The 23,827-nt window shown below is 40.5% G+C and overlaps 1 protein-coding gene across 18 annotated transcripts in view; it reads left to right on the plus strand.

The window, feature by feature from the left end:
* The first annotated feature begins 761 nt into the window (after nt 1-761).
* GBF1 (golgi brefeldin A resistant guanine nucleotide exchange factor 1) overlaps nt 762-23,827 on the plus strand; it is a 124,602-nt gene continuing 101,536 nt past the window's right edge. For 4 of the 18 annotated variants that reach the window (XM_069567352.1, XM_069567361.1, XM_069567356.1 and 1 more), the window contains exons 1-4: nt 764-1,039; nt 12,442-12,524; nt 12,860-12,968; nt 14,385-14,451. In XM_069567352.1, the coding sequence (XP_069423453.1) occupies nt 12,873-12,968; nt 14,385-14,451 (163 nt within the window). In that variant the 5' untranslated portion in view covers nt 764-1,039; nt 12,442-12,524; nt 12,860-12,872. Of the gene's footprint in view, nt 1,040-12,441; nt 12,525-12,859; nt 12,969-14,384; nt 14,452-23,827 lie in introns of all 18 variants that reach the window. The other 14 variants (XM_069567366.1, XM_069567370.1, XM_069567354.1 and 11 more) reach the window with 7 other exon arrangements.

A 23,827-nucleotide genomic window follows, 5' to 3' on the forward strand; every position in this document is an offset into this window, starting at 1 on the left:
CGAGGAGCAGTGAAAAAAAGAACTGGACTAGAGATGAGGACACTTAGGTTTGTCTCTGCTCTGTCATTAACTAGGTATACAAACATGGGGGCCATCTTTCCAATCTGGGACTCAGTTTCCTGATCCATAAAATGAAAGGACTTGAATTAGATATCCAAGCCTTCTGTCACTTCCCATTGTCTATTTCAGGATGATAGGCATGAGGCACAAGACACAGAAACAAAGTTGAGATGGGACAGATTCATTTATGAGAAGTCAAGCAAGCAGAAGGCACGGTGGGGGACGGGAGGTTGGAATAGATTGCTCCCTTAAGCTGCCTTGAAAGAAAACGATTCCTCAAGTTTATGGTATTGGCCCAGGTGACTTTAATAGGGAGAAGAGGCCGGTTTCGGCGTAGAGAGAATAGTGTCGGCCACTCAAGGCTCTCAAAACGGACTCCGCCCCCTTTCCAGCAAATCATAGCTTTCTTCCCCATTAATGCCCAGCAGCCACTGCCAAACTGTGCACTGCAACCTAACTCTACCTAACTCCACCTCTCCAACTGCCAGCATCATCTCTGCTTTTTTACTGGTTCTAGGAGCTGTCACTCAGAGAGTCCTCGTATCCGTTGGTTGTTCCCTGCCTATCTTTTTCTTTCCCTTGTAATCTCGCCTCTCTAGTCATTACCCGCCTCCCGACGTCAATTTCCTTCCTTCGATTGGGTAACAGAAATGCCATTTTTCACGATTCGAAGCTATGATTCGCTATGAGCGGCAGGGCTCGTGCAGTTACCAGGCAGCGGGCTAGACTGAGGCTAGTTACCACGTCAGTGAGCTGACAGGGAAGGTAGCCGGCTCCACCGCCCGTTCTGGCCGACTCTTCCTGGCTAACTGGGTGGGCTTTGATTTCGGCCTCAACTCCCGGAAAGGGCTCCTTTCCTGCTCCTATCTGCCGCCAGAGCCGGGAGAGCCGCTCGGAGACGCCTTCGAGGCCCGGGCTGGACATGAGCAGCGGCCGCCGGTCCTGGGACTAGGCCCCGCCATTTTGGATCCGCTGACAGGTCAGCGAAGTCTCTTATTAGAGTTCCAGTGTCGTGAAGGCCTCCCTGACATGACGAGAGGGAATAAGGAGAGGCGAGCCCTTAAACCGAATGAGCCGGGTTGGGTTAGGGGCGCAGGGGCAAGAACGAGATGAGGGAGAGATTGTTGTGGGAGCGCACTGGGAGAGGTGCAGGGGGCAAAGGTCAGGCCCCTGCCACCGGAGGGGCGACTTCAACTCTGCCTTTTGGTCTCTTGCAAGTACCCGAATCCTTCTCCCTGTGTTCCCAGGCTTAGCCTGTTTCCTCTCTTTTGGAGCTTTCTGCGTCCTAAAGAGCCCAGTTTTCAGAAGCTGAAAGCAGACCTGAAGAGTATCATATCTGCTTTTCAGGGTTGATTTTTAGAGCTTGGGTGAGAGTCTCTCTGGATTTTGTGCAGCGCCCACTTCTGTGTGACTGCCTCTTTAACACAGCTGAACTGTTTTATTAATGATGATAATCTGATCATCACTACTACTAGACCAGGTAGTGAGAAAGCTTGTGGATGGACTGAGGCCAGCCTCCCGAGGGCCTGGGTTAAGAGAAGGCTTTCCTTTTATGGGGCTGCTCACCTGCCAGTCTGGATCTGTGTGTAAACACTGGACTTAATCTTCTGAGCCTCTTTCATCTTTTACAAATATTTTCTTCAGGTGTATATTTTTGGTTGCCATCTCTTCCCCAGGTCTTCTCTTCACTTGGCCTAAGGAGAAGAAGTTTAATCTCAAGGAAGTCATTCTATTACAACATACTTGGAGGAGAGCAGAGAGGGATTTGAAACCTGTGAAGTTGGTATTGTTGGCCTATTATTTTTAGTGGTAGGAAGAGTCATGAGAGATATTCAGTCAGTTTAAAAGTGGTAGGTTCAGGACAGCAGAATGAATAATGGAACATAACCCCAAAGAGTATAGTTTGTGGTGCTGTGATGACTTTGACAAACTGCTGTGTTGTAAAGCTTTAAGAGTCCCTCAGTGATAAAGAATGCCTTTAAAAATAAGGAATAGGTATAGTGTCTTTTAATGCATGACATAGAACTTGGTATGCTTTTAAATCAGGTACACAAGGCACACCTCTGGACCCTGTGGAGGGTACAAATGGAAAGGTCCGATTGGAGGTTGCTTTGCTGTGCTCAGTTTATTGCTCTAAAAAGCAGTAGCAATATATGTGTACTGGCCTATACTGTGCATGTCAACCTAAGTGCCTTTTAGCATGTACACTCAGTAAGTGTTATTTGTACCTAGGATTAGATTTAGTGTGTGATCCTGTGGCCTGGTTCTAACCCTGGCAGTCAGGCCTTTTGCATGGTGAGGTAGTAACAAGGAGAATCTAAACCTCATGTGTTAGAAGGGCAAATAATCTAGATTCTAGAGTGACTAAACTCTGCCCTCCTGAAATTGTGTGTGTATGTATTTGTTGATTTAAAGTAAATGGGGTGGAAATTACAGGACACTATTTGCATTTTAACTTGAACTTACCTAACCTGAAGTATCCAGAGTCTGCTTTTCTCATCTGGGTTGATAGGCCCTGTTGATCCCTGTTGAGTTGATAATGCTTTGCATAATAGGCAGTCTAGTCTTTGGATAGATAGTATAACCAGTTCAGCATCTTTTCAGCTGGGCTTGGAGGTAAGTCAGGCATCAAAGATTTTACCTTTTCTTATTTAAAAAGTCATTTTCTGGATAGAAATAGTTATTTACTTCCAGCCCCCATCCCAAATCAGAAAATTTGTTCTTCCTTCAAGATTTGTATTTGAGCTTCTTTTTATAAGTGCCTGTAGACAGTACGTTCTAATCTTGACAGTGATGCTCATTGGCACAGTGGGAACTCAGGTTGTAGATACATCTCCTCATAAGTAGCTGGGCACCAATCCCAGTTGAACTCAAGTTCTCAGTAGTTACACTACTACTTCGTTCTCTGTGTTCCAGAAGGCAGGATGACTGCCGCTTTTAGATAATAACTTCATTGTTTGGGTACTTAAACTGGCTAGCAATTAGAGAGGAAAAAGACACAGCTCCTGCGTTTGAGGAGACCCATTGTCTTTATACAGTACTCACTGGAAGGATCAGCCTTGTCTTTGTATAGCACTTCTGTTGATTGATCAGTCTGTGCTTGTGATTCAAGGTGACTAATTAGAATGATTCTGTTGTGGGGTAATTGTGGAATTGAGTTAAAGGGAGTCGGGGAGGTCAATTTTACCTCTGGCTAGAAGAGCTGTTTAAGTGTAATTGTTAGCTCTTTAGCTTTTATTCTTCCTCTTTTTCTGTATTTCATTACGTTCAATGGCAGTTGTTTATTTAAATGAAAATGTACTGGACTTTGTGGTGATTTGGAGCCCACTTGTAGTGGATGTGATCATGAAATAATGATTTATTGCCATCATATACATAAACTATGGATTGCAAGCTCAAATGTCTGAGTATCAGGCAGGTAATGTAATTGAGTGAAGTGAGCCAGGAGGGAATGTGTTAGGATATAGTAGTGACTAGTGTTCTGAAATGTGGGCATAGTATGATCATTCTTCTTATTTTTCAGGAGAAACTGGGAATTCAGATCATTGTGTTTTAAACTGTTGGCAGCTAGTTAGATTATTTAAAAGCCTTTTACAGGTGGAAAATACGTCTGCGGACTGGATTCTATGCCATGACAGTGGAGGAAGACTCCTGATATTCAAGATGAGCAGACCTTATGAGACTTAATCACTGCAGTTCACTATGTATAATCATACAGACTCACTTTTTAATATTTGTCCTGCTCTGCCAACTTTTATGCTGAGTTGTCATGTTGGATGCTCTGAGTGAGAGAAAGAAACCTTGTTTCATTTTTTATCTCCAAGGTGACAGAAAGGACATCTTTGGACAACTTTGGGCTTATCTCAGTAACTCACTGCATATAGTTCTTGGGATAACCTCAGAATCTCTATAGAGGGAGGAGGTGGAATGGCAGAGCTGAGGTACACTAGTCACCTGCTTATTGGGTTGGGAGGATTTTCCAGTTGTATCCTCTCAGGGAATCAGCTTATTTCTTGGTTTTATTTTTTCTTACCTCCACACTTTAAGTAAATTTCTTGAGCCCAGTAAGTTGTTTACTAGTTCAGTAATTTTTGTTCACTTTCAACAAAGCACAGAATTATGGCATGTTCTTTGGCTAGCTATAGAAACCTTAAAAGCTCTGCATCTTTGGTGGTTCTCTGGGATGTTAGAGAGATGAGTGAAGATAAACCTTGGAAGGGCCAGTTGATGGTTGTTCAGCTCCCTCGTACCTTCTACCCTCTCAGTATGCCCATCAGAGTTTTCTTGGTTTACATAGCTCTGTATTAGACATCAGAGCACTATGAAAAAGAAAAAACCCCGAGTTTTTACCTTTGGAGAATCTAATTTCTAGCTGGATAAGAACAACTTTTAAGCAATGAAGAAAAATAATAATTGTCTACTAATAATTGCCAACATCCGCTGGATCATGGAAAAAGCAAGAGAGTTCCAGAAAAACATCTATTTCTGCTTTATTGACTATGCCAAAGCCTTTGACTGTGTGGATCACAATAAACTGTGGAAAATTCTGAAAGAGATGGGAATACCAGAACACCTGACCTGCCTCTTGAGAAATCTGTATGCAGGTCAGGAAGCAACAGTTAGAACTGGACATGGAACAACAGACTGGTTCCAAATAGGAAAAGGAATACGTCAAGGCTGTATATTGTCACCCTGCTTATTTAACTTCTATGCAGAGTACATCATGAGAAATGCTGGGCTGGAAGAAGCACAAGCTGGAATCAAGATTGCCGGGAGAAATATCAATCACCTCAGATATGCATATGACACCACCCTTATGGCAGAAAGTGAAGAGGAACTAAAGAGCCTCTTGATGAAAGTGAAAGAGGAGAGTGAAAAAGTTGGCTTAAAGCTCAACATTCAGAAAATGAAGATCGTGGCATCCGGTCCCACCACTTCATGGGAAATAGATGGAGAAACAGTGGAAACAGTGTCAGACTTTATTTTTGGGGGGCTCCAAAATCACTGCAGATGGTGATTGCAGCCATGAAATAAAAAGACGCTTACTCCTTGGAAGAAAAGTTATGACCAACCTAGATAGCATATTCAAAAGCAGAGACATTACTTTGCCGACTAAGGTCTGTCTAGTCAAGGCTATGGTTTTTCCTGTGGTTATGTATGGATGTGAGAGTTGGACTGTGAAGAAGGCTGAGTGCCGAAGAATTGATGCTTTTGAACTGTGGTGTTGGAGGAGACTTGAGAGTCCCTTGGACTGCAAGGAGATCCAACCAATCCATTCTGAAGGAGATCAACCCTGGGATTTCTTTGGAAGGAATGATGCTAAAGCTGTAACTCTAGTACTTTGGCCACCTCATGCGAAGAGTTGACTCACTGGAAAAGACCCTGATGCTGGGAGGGATTGGGGGCAGGAGGAGAAGGGGACGACAGAGGATGAGATGGCTGGATGGCATCACTGACTCGATGGATGTGAGTCTGAGTGAACTCTGGGAGTTGGTGATGGACAGGGAGGCCTGGCGTGCTGCGATTCATGGGGTCGCAAAGAGTCGGACACGACTGAGTGACTGAACTGAATAATCTATGTGTGTGTGTTCAGTCGCTTAGTTGTGTCCAACTTAGATCCCATAGACTATAGCCCGCCAGGCTCCTTTGTCCATGGAATTCTCCAGGCAAGAATACTGGAGTGGGTTGCCATGCCCTTCTCCAGGGAATCTTCTGAACCAAGGGATTGAACTCTGGTTTCCTGTATTGCAGGCATATTCCTTACTGTCTGAGCTACTAGGGAAGCCCCAACGAATCTAGTACCAACGAAAATAAGACACATATACATGAATATGAAGAATTGACAATTACATAAAGAATTGTAATTATTTACAATGTTTCGTAGCAGAAATGTGAACATGCACATAGCATATGAGGAGACTTCAGGAAGATAGATGTAAATCAGAAGCCTTATTCTTTGACTGGTGGATAAATGTGGATTCTTTTTGTCCGTAGAGTGGCTAACATGGAAGGTTTGCAACTTCTTTTAATAGAAGAGGAACAAACGTGGGTTACAGAAAGTTTTGCCTGCCTGGCTTAGAGTCCTTGTCTTCTGTGAAGCAGTTGTTCTCACAAGAGGTGGATGTGAACTGCATCAGTATTGAAGAGTCTTGATATTCTTTCATTTATTCATTCAGTATATATCACTTTTCTTACTATGTATTTATCATTTTTCTATGTAAAAGATGATAAATTATGGTCTCTTCCTGAAATGCTCATAGACTCATGGGAGAGACAGACTAAATAAATAATTATAAATTAGCATAAGATATGCTTAAATAGAGGTAGGTGCAATGCTATGGGGTGAAGGAAAAAAAAAACACAAAAAAACCACTCTCGGAAAGGAAAGTGGGTTAGCTAGGGAAGACTTAAACCTTAGGTATTATCATAATAACAGCCAACCTTTGAGGGGTTTTAATATTCCTAATAGCATGCTCGGCCTTAACAACAAGTGGATGAGGAGGTACTAGCTCAGTTTTGCAATGAGAACTGTAAACTGGGGCTCAGAGAGCCTAAGAAACTTGTTTAATTAAGATCATATAGGTGATAATAGTCACGAATACCACCGTGGTATTCTAAGTCTCTCATTGACTTTTGAATGTAGTGAGTAAAGATTTACCAGGTGGATAAGGGTGTGGAAAAATGTTCAAAACAGAAAAGAACAGCATGCACAAAGGCAGATAGCAAAGATCATGACTTGAACAAGAAAGAACTTTTGACGGTCTATTTAAGAAATATTTTTTGGCTATACTGCAAGGCATGGATCCTAGTTCCCCAATCGGGGATCAAACCCACTCCCCCAGCATTGGGAGGGCAGAGTCTTAACCACTGGACCACCAGGGAAGTCCCTTGATGGTCTCTTATATAAAGAGTATATATATAAAAAAAAAAAAAGAGTATATATAGCATACATGGGGCATCAGTGTCCCCAGCCAAGCTTAAAAAACAGAGCATCACCAAAGCTAGGGCAATGTGTATGGCCTTCCCTGCTAGTCACATCTTCCTCCCCTTAGCCCCTGTTGTAAATTTTTTGTGCTTCCCTGGGGTGTAGTCTAGAGGGAGTTGCTAATTGATACAGTGATGACTCCTCTTTGGATCCTCTTGGGGTGTGTAACTGGGATGCTGTGAAATACTAGAGGAATCCTATTAGACCCAGGTTTAAAGAGATAGTGGTTTCAAATAATATATGTTGCTCAGTCTCTGGGCAGATAAGACAGTGGCTTATTTGCCTGGAGGATGTTAGTTGTTGTGTTGTATATTTAGTTGTTTGTTCTTATATTATTTCTGATAAAAGGTAAGCCTTAAGTTCTTTTCTACCATACTCATGAGGTGTCTGCTGTCCTTTGTGACCTTGTGACAAGGAGGTTCTAGGTCGTTGGCTACCAGGCAGCAAGTGGTTCATCAGAGCTTCCCTTTGAACCCAAAGGACAAATTTCCCTTGGGAGATTCTTGGATGAGGAGACGTGCTTCAAGGCTTGGTGGGAGATTAGGCAACTCTACATAGTCCTTGAAAATAATTCCTCTTTATTCTGTACATGTTTTTCTTTTTTTTTTTCGCTAAGAAACTTATGACAATGATTTTTTTGTTAGACCTTTGCTATCTTAGAAATTTGTTAGCTTTTGATGCCTAATGAATTTTGATTTAGTGTAGGTCGATTACTTCAGGTGATATCCCAATTAAAAATTTATTTCTTGTTCGAAAGCCTACCAAATAGCATGTAGATCTCAGTTAAGTCTTGACACTTTTGTTTGCAATTTGTAGTATAGTGTTCTTTCTTGTTTCTGTATTGTTTTCATTATGGGTGTTTTCTCTCTTGCTCTTAGTTCTTTATTTAAAAAAAATTTTTATTTACTTTTGGTTGTACTGGGTCTTCGTTGCTTCACGGGCTTTTCTCTAGTTGTGGTACTTGGGCTTCTCTTTGCTGTGGCTTCTCTTGTTGCCGAGCACGGGTTCTAGGGTGGCTGGACTTCAGTAGGTGCAGTTCTTGGGCTCTGGAGCACAGGCTCAATAGTGTGGCCCAGGGGCTTAGTTGTTCCGTGGCACGTGGGATCTTCCTGGATCAGGGATCCAACCCATGTCTCCTGCATTGGCAACTGATTCTCACCACTGAACCATCAGGGAAGTCCTCTTAGTTCTTCAAAAGAGAAATTAAAGGTACTTCCCTGGCAGTCCAGGGGTTAAGACCCCGAGCTTCCGCTACAGGGGAATCACGGGCAGGGGACCTGTGTTCGACCCTGGATCAGGGAACTAAGATCCCACATGCCCTGGAGCACAACCAAAAAAAGAGAAATTAAATATTTTATAGTGGTCCTCTCCAGCCCCCCGCAAATATTTTTTACAACGATTGTAGTCAGTATATATACTACATATATTGAAAGCCCTCCAGGCCCCCACTTGCTTTTGTAGCTTTACCTGCTATTATTCTCCTAGGAATAATGTTCCAACAAGTCTGGAATAATCCTGATCCTCTAAATACATACTGAATTTTCCCACCAGTAAGCTTTTACTCTTGCCATTCTCTTGTATTTTTGGCTGTTTGAATCCTGTTTTTTGTTTGCTTTTCCAGTGTTCTCTAACAGGAATATTTTCTCTACTTCACTGCTGTGACACTGCATACCACTCATGTATTGGGATATGTATGGGTTGTGTATAGATGTATGTGTTTAATCTATTAGATTATAAATTCCTTGTGGGTGGATAGGGATAATTCAGTATGACACTGTCTAGCATTTTGCTTAGCATGTGCTAAATAATATCTGGTTGACTGAGGTGAATGTTTATTAGTTAACTTTGATTGCTGTTCTTAATCATTTACACACGAAATAATACAACTATTTTTCTAAAGAGCCTACTCATTTAAAAAAATCTGTTAAAGTTTAAAAATAGGTAATATATGTATGTGACACAAAATTCAAAAAGTATAAAAGAATATACAAAGAAAAGTAAGTCTTCCCCTCTCCATTGTGAGAGGAAGGAACTGGGAGTTCCGTTCTCCAGTGGCAATCTCTGTTGTGTGCTATGTCAAGTCGCCTCAGTCATGTTTGATTCTCTGTAATCCTTTGAACTATGGCCCGCCAGGCTCCTCTGTTCATGAGATTCTCCAGGCAAGATTACTAGAGTGGGTTGCTATGCCCTCTTCCAGGGGCTTGTCCCAATCCAGGAATTGAACCTGTGTCTCTTATGTCTCCTGCTTTGCCAGGTGAGTTCTTTACTTCTAGTGCCACCTGGGAAACCCGATGTTTAACACTCCTCCACACTGGGAATCGAACCCTGGTCTCCCGAATGACAGGTGGGGATACTCATCACTATGCTAAGAGTGTCTTAAAAATCTTTCCAGAGATCTAGAACATATTCATTTTGCCTAAACAATTTAAGGAAGAAGAGATACTAGAGATTTTATCTTTTCTGATACTTTATTTTTAAATTTATTTTTCTTCTACTTCTTGATTCTCTTCCTCTTCATCATTATGTGTTCTCATCATTGAATCTTCTCCATTCATTGAAGAGAATATTATTGTGTGCCTAGAGCATTTAGTCTTCTGAGACTAACCTAGTTGTTTCTTTAAATTGTTATTAAAATAAATGTTGGGACTTCCCTGATGGTCCAGTGGTTAAAATTCTGTGCTCCCAATGCAGGGGGCATCATTTCGATCCCTGGTTGGGGAAGATCCCACATGCTGCATGGTGAGGCCAAAAAAAAAATCTTTAAACAGTAGATACTATTTTTTGTTGGAATTCCCTGTGGATTGAGAGAGGTGTTATGGGCCTGAACAAAATTTGTACTCTTTTCCTTTGTCATAGTTTTCATCCTTCTCACTTTCTTTATGCAAAATATGCAAACAGAGCTACTTGCAGCGTGCTCCCCCCGCCACGCCGTGTCTCTGGCTCAGTTTTCTTTTAGATCCTGCTGAACTCTATAAATGCTTCAAGGGTAGAAATTATATCTCACTTCTTTCATAATTATTAATTTTAAATTATATTGATAGTATAGTAATATGTTCTTGTAAAAAATTAGAATATAGATAAGGCTATAAGTATCCTCTGATTACAACCTAATTTCATAATACCTTCTCTAGAGATAACTGTGGTTATTGAGTTTCGGTGTATCTACTCAAACCTTTTATTCATTGTTTACATATCTCTCTATATACCTGTAAGTATGTCTCTCTATATACCTGTAACAACATTAGATGACTCACAGACACAGTATTTCAAGGGAAAAAGACAAGTTGCAGAAGAATACATACAATCTGATATTATACAAAATAGAAAAATAGGCAGAATGATACATACTGTCTAAAGATACATATCAATGAAGTAAAAGTATAAAGTAACATAGAATTTTAATAAACATCAGATTTAGAATAGTGGGGACTATGGATGAAAGAGAGAAGGATGTAATTAGGAAGGACACACAGAGACTTCAGTTGTACTATTCTTAATCTGGATACTGGCTTGTTATATCACTATTTATATCTTGAAAGTGAAAGAAAGTGTCAGTTACTCAGTCATGTCCGGCTGTTTGTGACCCCGTTAACTGTGGCCTGTCAGACTCCCATGTCCATGGAATTCTCCAGGCAAGATTACTGGAGTGGGTTGCCATTCTCTTCTCCAGAGGGATCTTCTTATCCCAGGAATCTAACCTAGGTCTCCTGAAATGAAGGCAGAGTCTTTACCAACTAAGCCACCAGGGAAGCCCCTTTATATCTTTGTTGGTTTTGTTCAGTTGCTCAATCATGCCCGACTCTTTGCGACCCAATGGACTGCAGCATGCCAGGCTTTCCAGTCCTTCACCATCTCCCAGAGCTTGCTCAAACTCATATCCATTTGTGGTACCATCCAACCATCTCATCCTCTGTCATCCCCTTCTCCTGCCTTCAGTCTTTCCCAGCAGGAGTCTTTTCTAAGAGGCCTGAAAAGGAGTCTTTTTAGGGTCTTTTCTAATGAGTAAGCTCGTCGCATTAGGTGGCCAAAATATTGGAGCTTCAGCTTCAGTATCAGTCTTTCCAGTGAATAGTCAGGGTTGATTTCCTTTAGGATTGACTGGTTTGATCTCCTTGCAGTCCAAGGGCTTTATATCTTACTTTATGTTAAATACTGCATATTTTAAAAAATGAAAATCTAGTATTTTATGTAGGATTGGTTGGTTTGTTTTTACATAACTAGTAACATATAATCATATACTAGTTTTTTTTTTCTTTCATTTCACAGTATGTGTGAGGCTCTTTCCATGTCTTTTGCTCTGTATCCTTAGCATTCTGAAAGATGCCTTGTGCATAGTAGGTGCTCATTAAGTAAATATTTCTGAAATTGCTTCACTTACTCTGTTAACCTCACTGTTTTTTATTTTATTTTTAATTGGAGGATAATTACTTTACAGTATTGTGATGGTTTCTGCCATACATCAACGTGAATCAGCCACAGACATACATATGTCCCCTGCCTCTTAAACCTCCCTCCCTATCCCATGCCTCTAGGTTGTCACAGAGGGCCAGCTTTGTATTTCTTGTGTCATGCAGCAAATTCCCACTGGCTATCTATTTTACGTATGGTAATGTATATGTTTCAATACTACTCTCTCAAGTCATCCCACCCTCTCCCTCCCCCACAATGATCTTATGTCTGCATCTTCTTTGCTGCACTGTGAGTAGGATCATCAGTACCATCTTTCTAGATTCCATATATATTGCTAGTATACAATATTTGTCTTTCTTTTTCTGACTTACTTCACTCTGTATAATAGACTCTAGGTTTATCCACCTCATTAGAATTGACTCAAGTGCATCCTTTTTTATTGCTGAGTAATATTCCATTGTATATATGTACCACAACTTCTTTATCCATTCATCTATTGAGGGACATACAGGTTGCTTCCATGTCCTAGCTATTGTAAAAAGTGCTGCAATGAATAGTGCTGCATTGGGGTACATGTGTAGCCTTAGTGTTTTAATTTTCCTTGAGCCTGATCTAAATGTCTATATAACTGTGTGTCTCCCCTTCCCTTCTTTTTATCCCTTTTGCGTTTTAAAATTTTATCTATTTTGAGGAGGATTTCTTTCTAAATAATGGGAAGTGATTAGGTTGGTTTTATAAGTTCCTATTAAGGTTTTCTCTATGCCAAGAAGAGTCTACCTTTCAGCTTGCTTATTAGAGATTTCCTGCTATAAGCAAGTGAACTTGATTTTTCAGAACTTTTCAAAGCTTGTATCACTGCCACTGTCCAATTTTCTGGAGCTGACTTGGCAGAATAAATGCAGTCTAAAAATTGATACTGTAACTGTGGTTCCAAACTAAGGCTATTTTTCTAACAGCCTTCATTCTTCTTTTTTTTTTTAACTTAGACCTTCCTTATTGACTGGGTTGATAAAGTAAAAGAACAACAGGAAGATCTGAAATATTTCTTCAACAAGCTAGGCACACAAAGGTATCTGCTTGTCTTCATGCTTTATAGGGTAGATTTGGGGGACAGTTGACTTTGAAGAATTTGAATGCTTGTTAGAGATTGTTGAGGTACCTTTGAGAAATTTTATGGTGTGATGTTTTTTGAGTTGTATCTTGGAACTTTCAGAGACCTCTAGAAGAGCCAGGTAATTCTGATTCATAACATAAGAAGGACCTTATCACATTTTAGTATTATAAGTGGGGAATCTTGGTACTAAAAAGCTAGATCATAGTTCTAACCTTATCAGGTAATGATTCAAGCATGGGGATGCTCTTGGGTAACCAAATATTAACTAACTTTTCTCTTAACTGTTTCAGTAGGTTTGCCAGGATGGTGGATAAAAATATTTACATCATTCAAGGGGAAATTAACATTGTGGTTGGGGCCATCAAACGAAATGCCCGATGGAGCACCCATACACCACTGGTAAGTGGGGGATGGGCAGAACACTTGGTTACTGAGTTGTAGGGGATCTGATACATGGTCAGTTTCCTGGTAATAATGATAATAGGAGCAATTCAGAGTTTTTCAGAAGGGTATCAAGGACCCTTCTGTTTTATTTTAATAAGAGTCAAATTTATAAGCTGCTTTTTTTTCTCTAGAACCCAAAAGATGATACCATTTTTCTTCTAGCTGTTTTTATAAGCAGCTTAAGCTAGTACTTGGGACCTCTTTAATATGCTTAAACATGTCAAAAAGATTTCTCATCTTCTTTTTTGTTTGATTACTTTTTGAATCAGAAATTTTACTTCTAAGAATTTATTCTAATATTCAATATTGGAAAAAAATTGTGATATAGATTCCTTGCCTTCTGATTCCTGAGAACTATAATTAGCTATCAAATTCATTTCAATTAGTGTAGTTATTGGCAAATGGAATATGGCTTTGTACTGGTACTCCTTGGAAATTCAGCAAGCTTTCAAATATAGAGGAGACCATATCTTGCTAATCAGATGAGTAAGCTTAACTGTTGTAAAGCTGACTTTCTTTGTTGCATATGTATGTTCAGTGATGTTTTTGTTACAGTTGTATAAAACAGTTTTGAGTACAATTGTAAAATTAAAGTTTAGACATTTCTAGCTTGGTGAATATGTATATGTTTAGAAATTTCTCACTTTCATTAATAAAAATGAACTATTTTATAAGTAAGAGTGGAGTTAGGGATGAATGTATATAACTATGATAACTATGAAGAAAGAGAAGAGATAGAGTAATACATGTCTCAGTCTGTTTGGGATGCTCTAACCCAATACCATGGACTGGGTAGCCTATAAACAGATTTTTTTTTTTTTAAACAATGTATTTATTTCTAGGGGCTGAAAGTTCAATATCAGAACATTAGCATGCTTGGGTGAGGTACTTCTGGGTCTCAGACTTCTCGTTGTATCCTCACATGGTAGAAGGGACAAGGGAACACTCTTGGCGTGTGGGATCTTAGTTCTCCGATGAGGGATCAAACCTGTGCCCCCTGCAGTGGAAGCATGGAATTTTAACCACTGGACCACCAGGAAAGTCCCAGCACAGAAGTTTTGAGGGGTCATGATCATTCAGACCATAGCACATATAGAAGACCTCACAGTCTATGGTAACTTGAATGCCATTGTCTTGGTGTAGATTAATTTACTTCAGGATGTACTATTTTAGGTAAGCCCAGAGTACTTCTATGAGATAAGAGATTAAGGAACTGGAAAAATGAACCATGGCTAACTTCCTTTTTGTCAGAAGAAATACTGACTGAATTTTCTGGTTGGATTCAGAGAAAGAGCTCTTGATCTGTCTTTTATTTCCTTTTTACTCTTGGTCTGATAATGAATTTTTTTTTATTTAATTTGTGTGTTATAGGATGAAGAACGGGATCCTCTGCTGCATAGTTTCAGTCATCTAAAGGAGGTTTTAAACAAGGTAACAGGTAAGTGTGTTTGATTTATTGCAAGGGTGGACAAACTTTTTCTTTATAGTATAAGACTATATGACATTTTAGGCTTTGTAGACTGTAGCAACTGCAACTACTCAACTCTGTCATTGTAATGCAAATGCAGACTCAGATAATACTTAAATGAATAAGAAATAAAATCGTCTTTTAAAAAAACAGGCTGCAAGCCAGTTTTGGCCCACAGGTGTAGTTTGCTCTGGTTTATTTTACTGCTGATCCTTCCTGGAGCTCTTAGTGTCCCACTTTAGTGGGGAATCAGCGTTCATACAATTATAAGCTTCATTCTTTGCTTGAGTTATAAGTGTTATTTTTGGCTATTTTTCTTTCTCTAACTCACGTATGCCATCAGATAGGAAGTTGATGACACAAGTGAAGTGTTTAATACTTGCAGTGTAATCTTTCTCTTACAGAAAATCCTTACTGGTTTTAGGACCTGAGCTTTCTGTAATGCAGCTCTTTTAGTCTTCACTTGTTCCCAGAATCTTTTGTGTCACACACTCCGCCTTTGTTTTCCTAATCATAATTATCTTGTGTGATACTTATATGTTTAGAATTTTCAAAGCCATTTTCACATTTACTACCTTATTGAATTTTTTTTACTTTTGTTTTATTTATATTTCAGATCAGGAACTTCGTTCTTCTTTTAGTTTAATTGAGATGTAATTGACATATAGCACTATATAACTTCAAGATGTACATAGTGCTTTGAATTACATACCTTATGAAATGATTACCACAATAAGTTTAGTGAACATCTGTCATCTCACAGATACAAAATTAAAGAAATAGAAAAAAAATTTTTTTTCCTGGTGAGAACTCTTAGGATTTAGTCTCTTAACAACTTTCATGTGTAACATACAGCAGTGTTAATTACATTTATCATGTTGTATGTGCGTACATGCACGCTCAGTCGCTCAGTTATGTCTGACTCTTTCTGACCCCATAGACTGTGGCTTGCCAGGCTCCTCTGTCCATGGGATTTTTCAAGCAAGAATACTGGAATGAAGAATACTGGTTGCCATTTCCTTCTCGAGGGGATCTTCTTGACCCAGGGATTAGACCCATGTCTCCTGCGTCTCCTGCACTGGCAGGTGGATTCTTTACCACTGGGTCACCTGAGAAGCCCATTGTGTTGTACATTACAGCCCTAATACTTACTTATCTTATAACTACTTATTTATCTTATAACTAGAAGATTGTGTCTTTTGGCTGCTTTCATCCAGTTCCTCCTTCCCCCACCCCCAGCCTCTGGTATCCACAAATCTGATCTTTTTGTTCGTGAGTTCATTTGTTTGCTTTTGAAATAGAATTGACCTGTAATACTATATTCTTGTTATACAACATTGTGATTTGATGTTTCTGTACATTTCAAAATGTTCACCATGATAAGCCTAGTTACCATACCTTTTTGAAACTTTTACACAACCTGTGAGGGAGGCATGGCAGATTTGTCCCCCTTTTATGAATGAAGTTGAAGCCCAGAGATATTTTAAGTGATTTAGCTGAGATCACAGTGATCCTAAGAAGTGGAGTCAGAACTCAAAACTAGAATTCAGGCCCCTAACACCAGATTTAGTGCCCTGTTCTGTGTTGTTTCTGTTCATACAATTAGAGGAGAATGTACACAGGAAATGCTTTATATTATGTTTAAAAATATGTCAAAAGAGGTAAAAAAAAAAAAAAGAGGAGGTAAAGGCTCAACACTTCATATTTTTCAAGCTGGTCGGGGGAAGATATAGACATAAAGGGAAAGCCTCCGAGCAGTGCTCCTCTGTTGACTATAAAGGGCTTTTGCAGTGTATATCCCTGGAATGTTTTTAGCTAGTAACATTTAACACCACGATTGAAATAGCTTTTAGGCTTCTGTGGATTAAATAAATAAAAAATTAAGTAAATGTTCTCCTTTTATGAGAAATGTAGGAGAATATCTGGAGAAAAATGTCTTTTACTTTCCTAACCCTAATCCTAGGGAATCTAAGGGTTTTCTACATGTTTCTTTAAAGGAGCAAATTTGACTCAATATGAAAAAGTGTTGGCAATGTTAGCCAATGATCAAATATAGAGGAAGAGGTGTCTGATAGCTAGTTAGCAGGGCTAATGCTGCAACTAGGCATGTTCTCATTTTATGGCCTGTGCTGAAAGTGATTTGGCTGCTTTAGAAAGTTGGTGGCTTGTGCAGATTTTTTTTTTCAATTGAAGTATAGTTGATTTACAGTATTGTGTTAATTTCTGCTGTACAGCAAAGTGATTTAGTTATACAGATATACATTCTTTTCCATTATAGTTTATCCTGGGATACTGAATATAGTTTCCTGTGCTATGTAGTAGGACCTTGTTGTCCTTTCATTCTATACATAATAGTTTGCATCTTCCCAGGTGGCACTAGTGGTAAAGAACCCACCTGCCAGTGCAGCAGATGCAAGAGATGATAGTTCAATCCCTGGATGGGAAAGATCCCTTGGTGGAGGGCATGGCAACCCACTCTAGTGTTCTTGCCTGGAGTATCCCATGGGCAGAGGAGTCTGGTGGGCTACAGTCCACAGAGTTGCAATGAGTTGGACACGACTGAAGTTACTTAGCACGCACGCAGCACGCACTAACCCCAAACTCCCAGTCCATCCTCCCCTCCCCCGTAGCACAAGTCTGTTCTCTCTGAGTGTTTCTGCTTCGTAGGTAAGTTCATTTGTGTCATGTTTTATATTCTACGTACAAGTGATATCATATGGTATTTGTCTTTCTGACTTACTTCACTTAGTATGATAATCTCTAGTTGCATCCACATTGCTGCCAGATTTTTTTTTTTAACTCTTCATGTAAAGTTTACATATCCCAATTACAAAGAAAAGTAGTCAGTAGATATTTACAATTCTTCTTCGTGGGTCAGAGTTCGGAGTATTATTTTTCTCAGAGAATACATTTGGAAAATGTTTGGCAAGCATTTTATATACAGCTAAGAATTGTTGTCATAAGTGGCTGAAAGTGAAAGAAAGCGAAATTGCTCAGTTGTGTTTGACTCTTTGCGACCCCATGGACCGTATCCTACAATGCTCCATTGTCCATGGGATTTTCCAGGCAAGAGTCCTGGAGTGGGTTGCCATTTCCTTCTCCAGAGGATCTTCCCAACCCAGGGATCGAACCTGGGTCTCCTGCATTGTAGGCTGATGCTTTACCATCTGAGCCACCAGGGAAGTCCCATAAGTGGCTGGGTACACCCTAAAATGTCTGAGGTGAGACTGGAGTTGCCTTGTAGGCCTTTTGGGCACTTTGTAGACCCTCAGGAGCCAAGGTGGTGCTGCTCTCCTGATAAAGCCACGTTTCCTACTTGCCATCCAATCCATATCCTACACTTGTTTTCTCCATTCTGACATATCCCAAGAATTCAGTTCAGAGATTGTTTCTGTGGTGAGTAGTACAGTCCAGGATTTGGTTTCTAGTTCATCTGAGAGTTACCAAACTTGAGTCTGCTGCCTAATTTGCTTACATCTTTGGGTTAGGAATCCAGATTATCTTCTGCTTGAAAGTATTAAAACCAGAATGTGCTAAGGAACCAGTTCTGTCAGTGGTACTAGGAACATAGCTGGGTGTTGGCCAAGCTTTTCCTCAGAGTGAGGAAGAAGGTGATGATATTTTCCAGGGGCCAGTAGCCATGGCAGGTATTGAAACAGTGCCTGTCTAAGTTGCCCCATTGTTCTTGGGTTTTAGCATATTACCTACCTGATAAAATGACAGAGTGGATCCGAAATAAAGCATTTCATGGTCTTCTGATTGGTTCTGACCCCCCACATAGTGCTGGCTTCCAGGAGCAGGTTTATGGGTCAGCTGCTCCTGTGGTCCTGGACTTTGTAATCCATGACCAATTTCTTGTTTCTTTTACTGAAACAAACAGATTTTTTCTGATTGGCAGTGTCAGGAGGATTGCTTTCTTGGAAGCCTGTTAATGGTCGGAGGCTGGGAAAGGGTTTTGAACTTGGAGAGAGAAACTGAAGGGACTGCCCATGCTATGTGACTGGGAATGGTGTACCACTTAGGTTGGAAGAACTATGGTAGGAATTCCAAGACTCCATTCAGTTTAACTCATGAAACTGATTTGGGCTTGGTCTCTTTTTACAAAGGCTTTCTATTTGCACTTTTCTAGACTATCTGCCGGAGAAGGCAATGGCAACCCACTCCAGTAATCTTGCCTGGAAAATCCCATGGATGGAGGGGCCTGGTGGGCTGCAGTCCATGGGGTCACTAGGAATCGGACACGACTGATTGACTTCACTTTCACTTTTCACTTTCATGCATTGGAGAAGGAAATGGCAACCCACTCCAGTGTTCTTGCCTGGAGGATCCCAGGGACAGGGGAGCCTGGTGGGCTGCCGTCTATGGGGTCACACGGAGTCGGACACGACTGAAGCGACTTAGCAGCAGACTATCTGCTGGCTGGGTTGGTTAAGAATATTGTTAATGGAAACAGGTGATTCATTGGACATTGTCAGTCAACCAAAGCAATTTTTCCTCTTGTAAGCAGTCAGAAGATCTTTTAAGGGCATAAGTGCTACCTACTCCTTCAGGAACATTGTCTGAGCATTGTAAAGGATGTAAGTCTACTGTCTCTAGTAAGGGTTGGCTAAGTCCATGTCAGTTATTCTCACAGGTGTGTCTCTGGACCACATTTGCAGTCAGTATTTGCCCAAAATGCGTGACAACTGAATGCTCTGTAATATCTAGAGTAATAGAATGTTCTAATACCAAATCTAAAGACAGGGTTGCACTTGGAAAGTATGAAGTGCCTGAGAGCAAAGTTTGCATATTAGTGCTTTGGATAAAGCCATAGCTTACCACCAGTGAGACTTGACTGCTGCCCCTCATTTAGTCTTTCAGTTCTCTTAAGAATCCTGTAAGAGGTTATTCTAAAGGAGTTAAAACAGATGTGTGGTTTCTAGGAGCAGGAAGTGGGCATGGGAAGTAACTGCTAGTGGTAATAGGGTTTCTTTTAGGGGTGATGAAAATGTTCTGGAATTAGATCGTGATAATGGTTGTACAACTTTGTGAATATACTAAAAACTGTAGAAGTGTATACTTTAGAAGGATGAATTTTATGGCATATGAAATCTATCTTAATTTTTCAAAATAGCAATTGTAGACTGGAAAAGCAATGGGATTCACCAGCTCTTTCTCAGCACTCAGAGCCATAAAGGGATGCCTCTGACTATACTTGCTGCTGTGCTTTGAACCCATTGCCCAGCAAAGGCAGCATAAGGCTCTGTTCAGCCTCCTGGCCCAGTTTGTCCTTTTATGTCTCTGTCATTAACTCAAGAAGCACATGGCTTTTATATTTAAATTTATTCAAGCTGTAATCTTTGACATTTGAGTTAGCTTTTAGTACAGTTTTGCATTTATAGTAATATATATTATGTATTTTCTCTATCCCCAAAGAATCCATTTTAATCTTTTCCGGATGCAAATTTCAGGCTGTCTTGCCCCATCTCCTCTTTCTTTCTCTCTTTCCCCTCCCCCAACGGAGTGTGTTTGATCAGGTGTGGCAGGAATATCCACTGTCAAGCTGCGCCCTTTATATTAGTCAATATTATCCTTCTCCCCCCTCCCTGTCTGTCTGCCCCTTTGGGCTTTCCCAGTTGATTTATAATTTTGGAATTCTCATCGGAGTCTGTAATACAGTTTGTTCATTATTTAACCAAAACCTGTTTAATGAGCAGAGAGAGGCAATGTAAATGTTAGGCATGTTGCAGTGATGTACCTTTGTGCTTCTCAAAGCGGGTGGGTAGTTAACTCTGTGCTGCCTGCAGGGCTGGGGCTTCCTGGCCATAGGGGCAGAAGGACCATGCCTCTTCCTTGCATCTGCTCAAGCCATACGGTGGGCTTAGATTCCAAAGACACATTTCCTTTTATCCTTTTAGAGATCTTGTTGGGGCTCTTGTGTATTGGAGTTACCTATAATCTCACAGACTGGGCGGTAAGGTTTGTGACATGGGACAAGGGGATGAAAGGGAAAGTGAAATATTAAAATACTTGATACTGCTCTTGGTTTTAGGTCTGTAGAGAGTTGTTGTTCAGTCACTCAGTTGTGTCTGACACTTTGAGACCCGTGGATTACAGCATGCCAGGCTTCCTTGTCCTTCACCATCTCCCGGAGCTTGCTCAAACTCATGTCTGTTGAATCAGTGATGCCATCCAACCATCTCATCTTCTGTCACCCCTTTCTCCTCCTGCGTTCAATCTTTCCCAGCATCAGGGCTTTTTTCTAATGAGTCACATCTTCGCATCAGGTGGCCAAAGTATTGGAGCTTCAGCATCAGTCCTTCCAGTGAATATTCAGGATTGATTTCCTTTAAGATCGACTGGTTTGATCTCCTTGCAGTCCAAGCTGTAGAGAGTAGACAGTTTACTTTTACTTTTTCAGCTGTACTATGCCACATGTTGGATCTTACTTCCCTGAGCAGGGATCAGACTCGTGCCCACTGCAGCGAAAGCACGAAGTCTTTACCACTGGACTGCCAAGGAAGTTCCCCAAGTGTAGACAGTTTAGAGTAATCCTTCTAGCCAGCATGCTCTCTGGTCTTTGATCTTTTTGTTCCCAGATTAGACAAGTGCGTGGAAACCTTAGTACCCTTCATTCAATGTAGCTTCCCAGACAGGGCTCTAATCAATTGTGATTTGTGGTGTTTGGCTATGGTCATTTACCTCCAGATTTTAGGCTGCCTTTGTCCTTGGTGTTTAAACTTAGATCATTACAAAGAGATTCTTTTCCAGAATTCAAAATTTTTAAACCAAAAATTTTGGTTTAAAGCACAGAGGGAAGAACAATCTAAAAGTATCATACCAGAATCTAAGGAATCACCTCTTAGTGACTTCAAGGGCTTGAGGAAGACCTCTTAGTGATATGTGTGTGTGGTCAGGGGTGGTGGTAGGGTGGGTAGTAAGTTTGCCTATGGAGATAAAACTTCTTGTTGGTCTTTTTAATTTTGAGGACCTATGAGGCTTGGGGTATTTAGCAGAAGACTAAGGTGGTCTTGAAGCTCAGTATAAGCACCTGTATTAACTATGGAACTGTTGTAGCTGCTTGAACCTTTTCTTTCTGAGATTCACTAAGATTTGGATTTCTTCTAAGTCTAGCTTATTGAGTTGCTTCTGACCAATATTTACTGAATACCTGCTGTGTGCTAGGCATTTTGCTTAGGCACTTAGCCATTGGATCTATAATGGTAAACAAACTTCCTGCCCTCATAGCCACTGGTTTTTAAGACTAATAACTCTGGCTGACCATTCTGAGACTAACTTAGGTACTTATATACTATACTTTAGGCCATATGGTTCCCTATCAGATATGGAATAGATGATAGTGAATCAGAGCAGTCTGTTGCCATCTTTTCTTATTCCTCTTTTGCTCCTTGTTCACATAAACCATAGAAATGAAGAAAAATTTAGCTCATATATTTGCTTATTTGGTCTTCTCATGTAAAGTTGTTCTGGGCAGAGTTTAGGTATTCCCAAAGATATTGATGGGTTTGCACATTGTAACTCTGAGGGATAAGATATTTGAGGGATAAGATATTTCTTCACTGTGCTTACCTGTACAGCAAGATATGATGTGCCTGAGTTTAAGAGGAAGAAACAGGTGTCTGGAGAGAGTGGATGTATCAGGAGTTTATTTAAATATAGTTTATCCTGGACAAACACACCTGTAGGGTACTGTCTCAAGCTTTGTGAATTCAGAGTTTGAGGTAGGAGGTTTGAATCCATGTAACCTCTAGAGCTTTACAGAGAACATTTAAACAGAGTCTGAAAGCCAACCTGGGAGGAACTATAACTTAACACCTGTCTGACTTAGGCCTCTTAGAAATAGCCTTCTAAGTTGAAGCAAAACTGTTTCAGGATGCCTCAGACCTCATTTAATCTGTTTCAGTTGGAACATAGGGACATATAGGAAAGACATTTAGTAGTCGCTGTCAGGAAAAAGGCTGAGTAAGGGTGCATATTTGAAAGAGAAATATCAATCACCTCAGATATGCAGATGACACCACCTTTATGGCAGAAAGTGAAGAGGAACTAAAGAACCTCTTGATGAAGGTGAAAGAGGAGAGTGAAAAAGCTGGCTTAACGCTCAACATTCAAAAAACTAAGATCATGGCATTTGGTCCCATCGCTTCACAGTAAATAGATGGGGAAACAATGGAAACAGTGACAGACTTTATTTTCTTGGGCTTCAAAATCACTGCAGATGGTGATGAAATTAAAAGCCGCTTGCTCCTTGGAAGAAAAGCTATGAGAAACCTAGACAGCATATTAAAAAGCAGAGACATTTCTTTGCTGCCAAAGGTCCATCTAGTCAAAGGTATGGTTTTTCCAGTAGTCATGTATGGATGTGAGAGTTGGACCATAAAGAAAGCTGAGTGCTGAAGAATTGATGCTTTTGAACTGTGGTGTTGGAGAAGACTCTTTGAGAGTCCCTTAGACTGCAAGGAGATCAAACCTGTCAATCCTAAAGGAAATTAGTCTTGGATATTCATTGGAAGGACTCATGTGGAAGCTGAAGCTCCAATACTTCGGCCACTTGATGTGAAGAGCTGACTCATTAGAAAAGACCCTGATGCTGGGAAAGATCAAAGGCGGGAGGAGAAGGGGATGACAGAGGATGAGATGGTTGGGTGGCATCACCGATTCAATGAACATGAATTTGGTTAAGCTTCTTGAGATGGTGAAGGACAGGGAAGCCTGGCTTCCTGTGGTCTTGTGGTCTCTTAGTTCCTGACCAGAGATTGAACCCAGGACACCCAGCAGTGGAAGCTCAGAGTCCCGGGACTGCCAGGGAATTTCAAGAGTTATTAACTTTGATCCACTTGGAAATGAGCTGGTAAATTGTTCAAGGCCTAACTAGAGACTGAGAGGAAAAAATGATAAAATGATGAAATTTGGCTGACAAATTTATATAATGTGCTAAGTATTAGAACAGGCAAGATTGGGCACACTTACGTAAGTATCTCTTTCCTGTGCCTTTTTTTTTCTTTTGGTTGTGCTACATGGCATGCAGGATCTTAGTTTGACTAGGGATCAAACCTGTGTTCCCTATAGTAGAAATGTGGAGTCTTCACCACTGGACCACCAGGGAACTTCCTCCTGTGCTCTTTTTTTCTTTCTTGTTCTATAATAAAATATATGACTATATTAGTTTGAAGATTGTTGAGCAACACATTAGAGTGTGACTTGAATTTGAGTCAGGCTGACTTTGGCATCTTGGTAGCTTGCGTGTTCTCAGATTTATGGGCATTTGAGCACAGTTAGGGGAAATAAAGGTACTGTGTGTTTTTTTTTTCCTCTGAGAATATTTATATCAATAAGATGGCTCCGA

This window comes from Ovis canadensis, chromosome 22, assembly GCF_042477335.2.
Source record: "Ovis canadensis isolate MfBH-ARS-UI-01 breed Bighorn chromosome 22, ARS-UI_OviCan_v2, whole genome shotgun sequence".
Classification (NCBI taxonomy): Eukaryota; Metazoa; Chordata; class Mammalia; order Artiodactyla; family Bovidae; genus Ovis; species Ovis canadensis.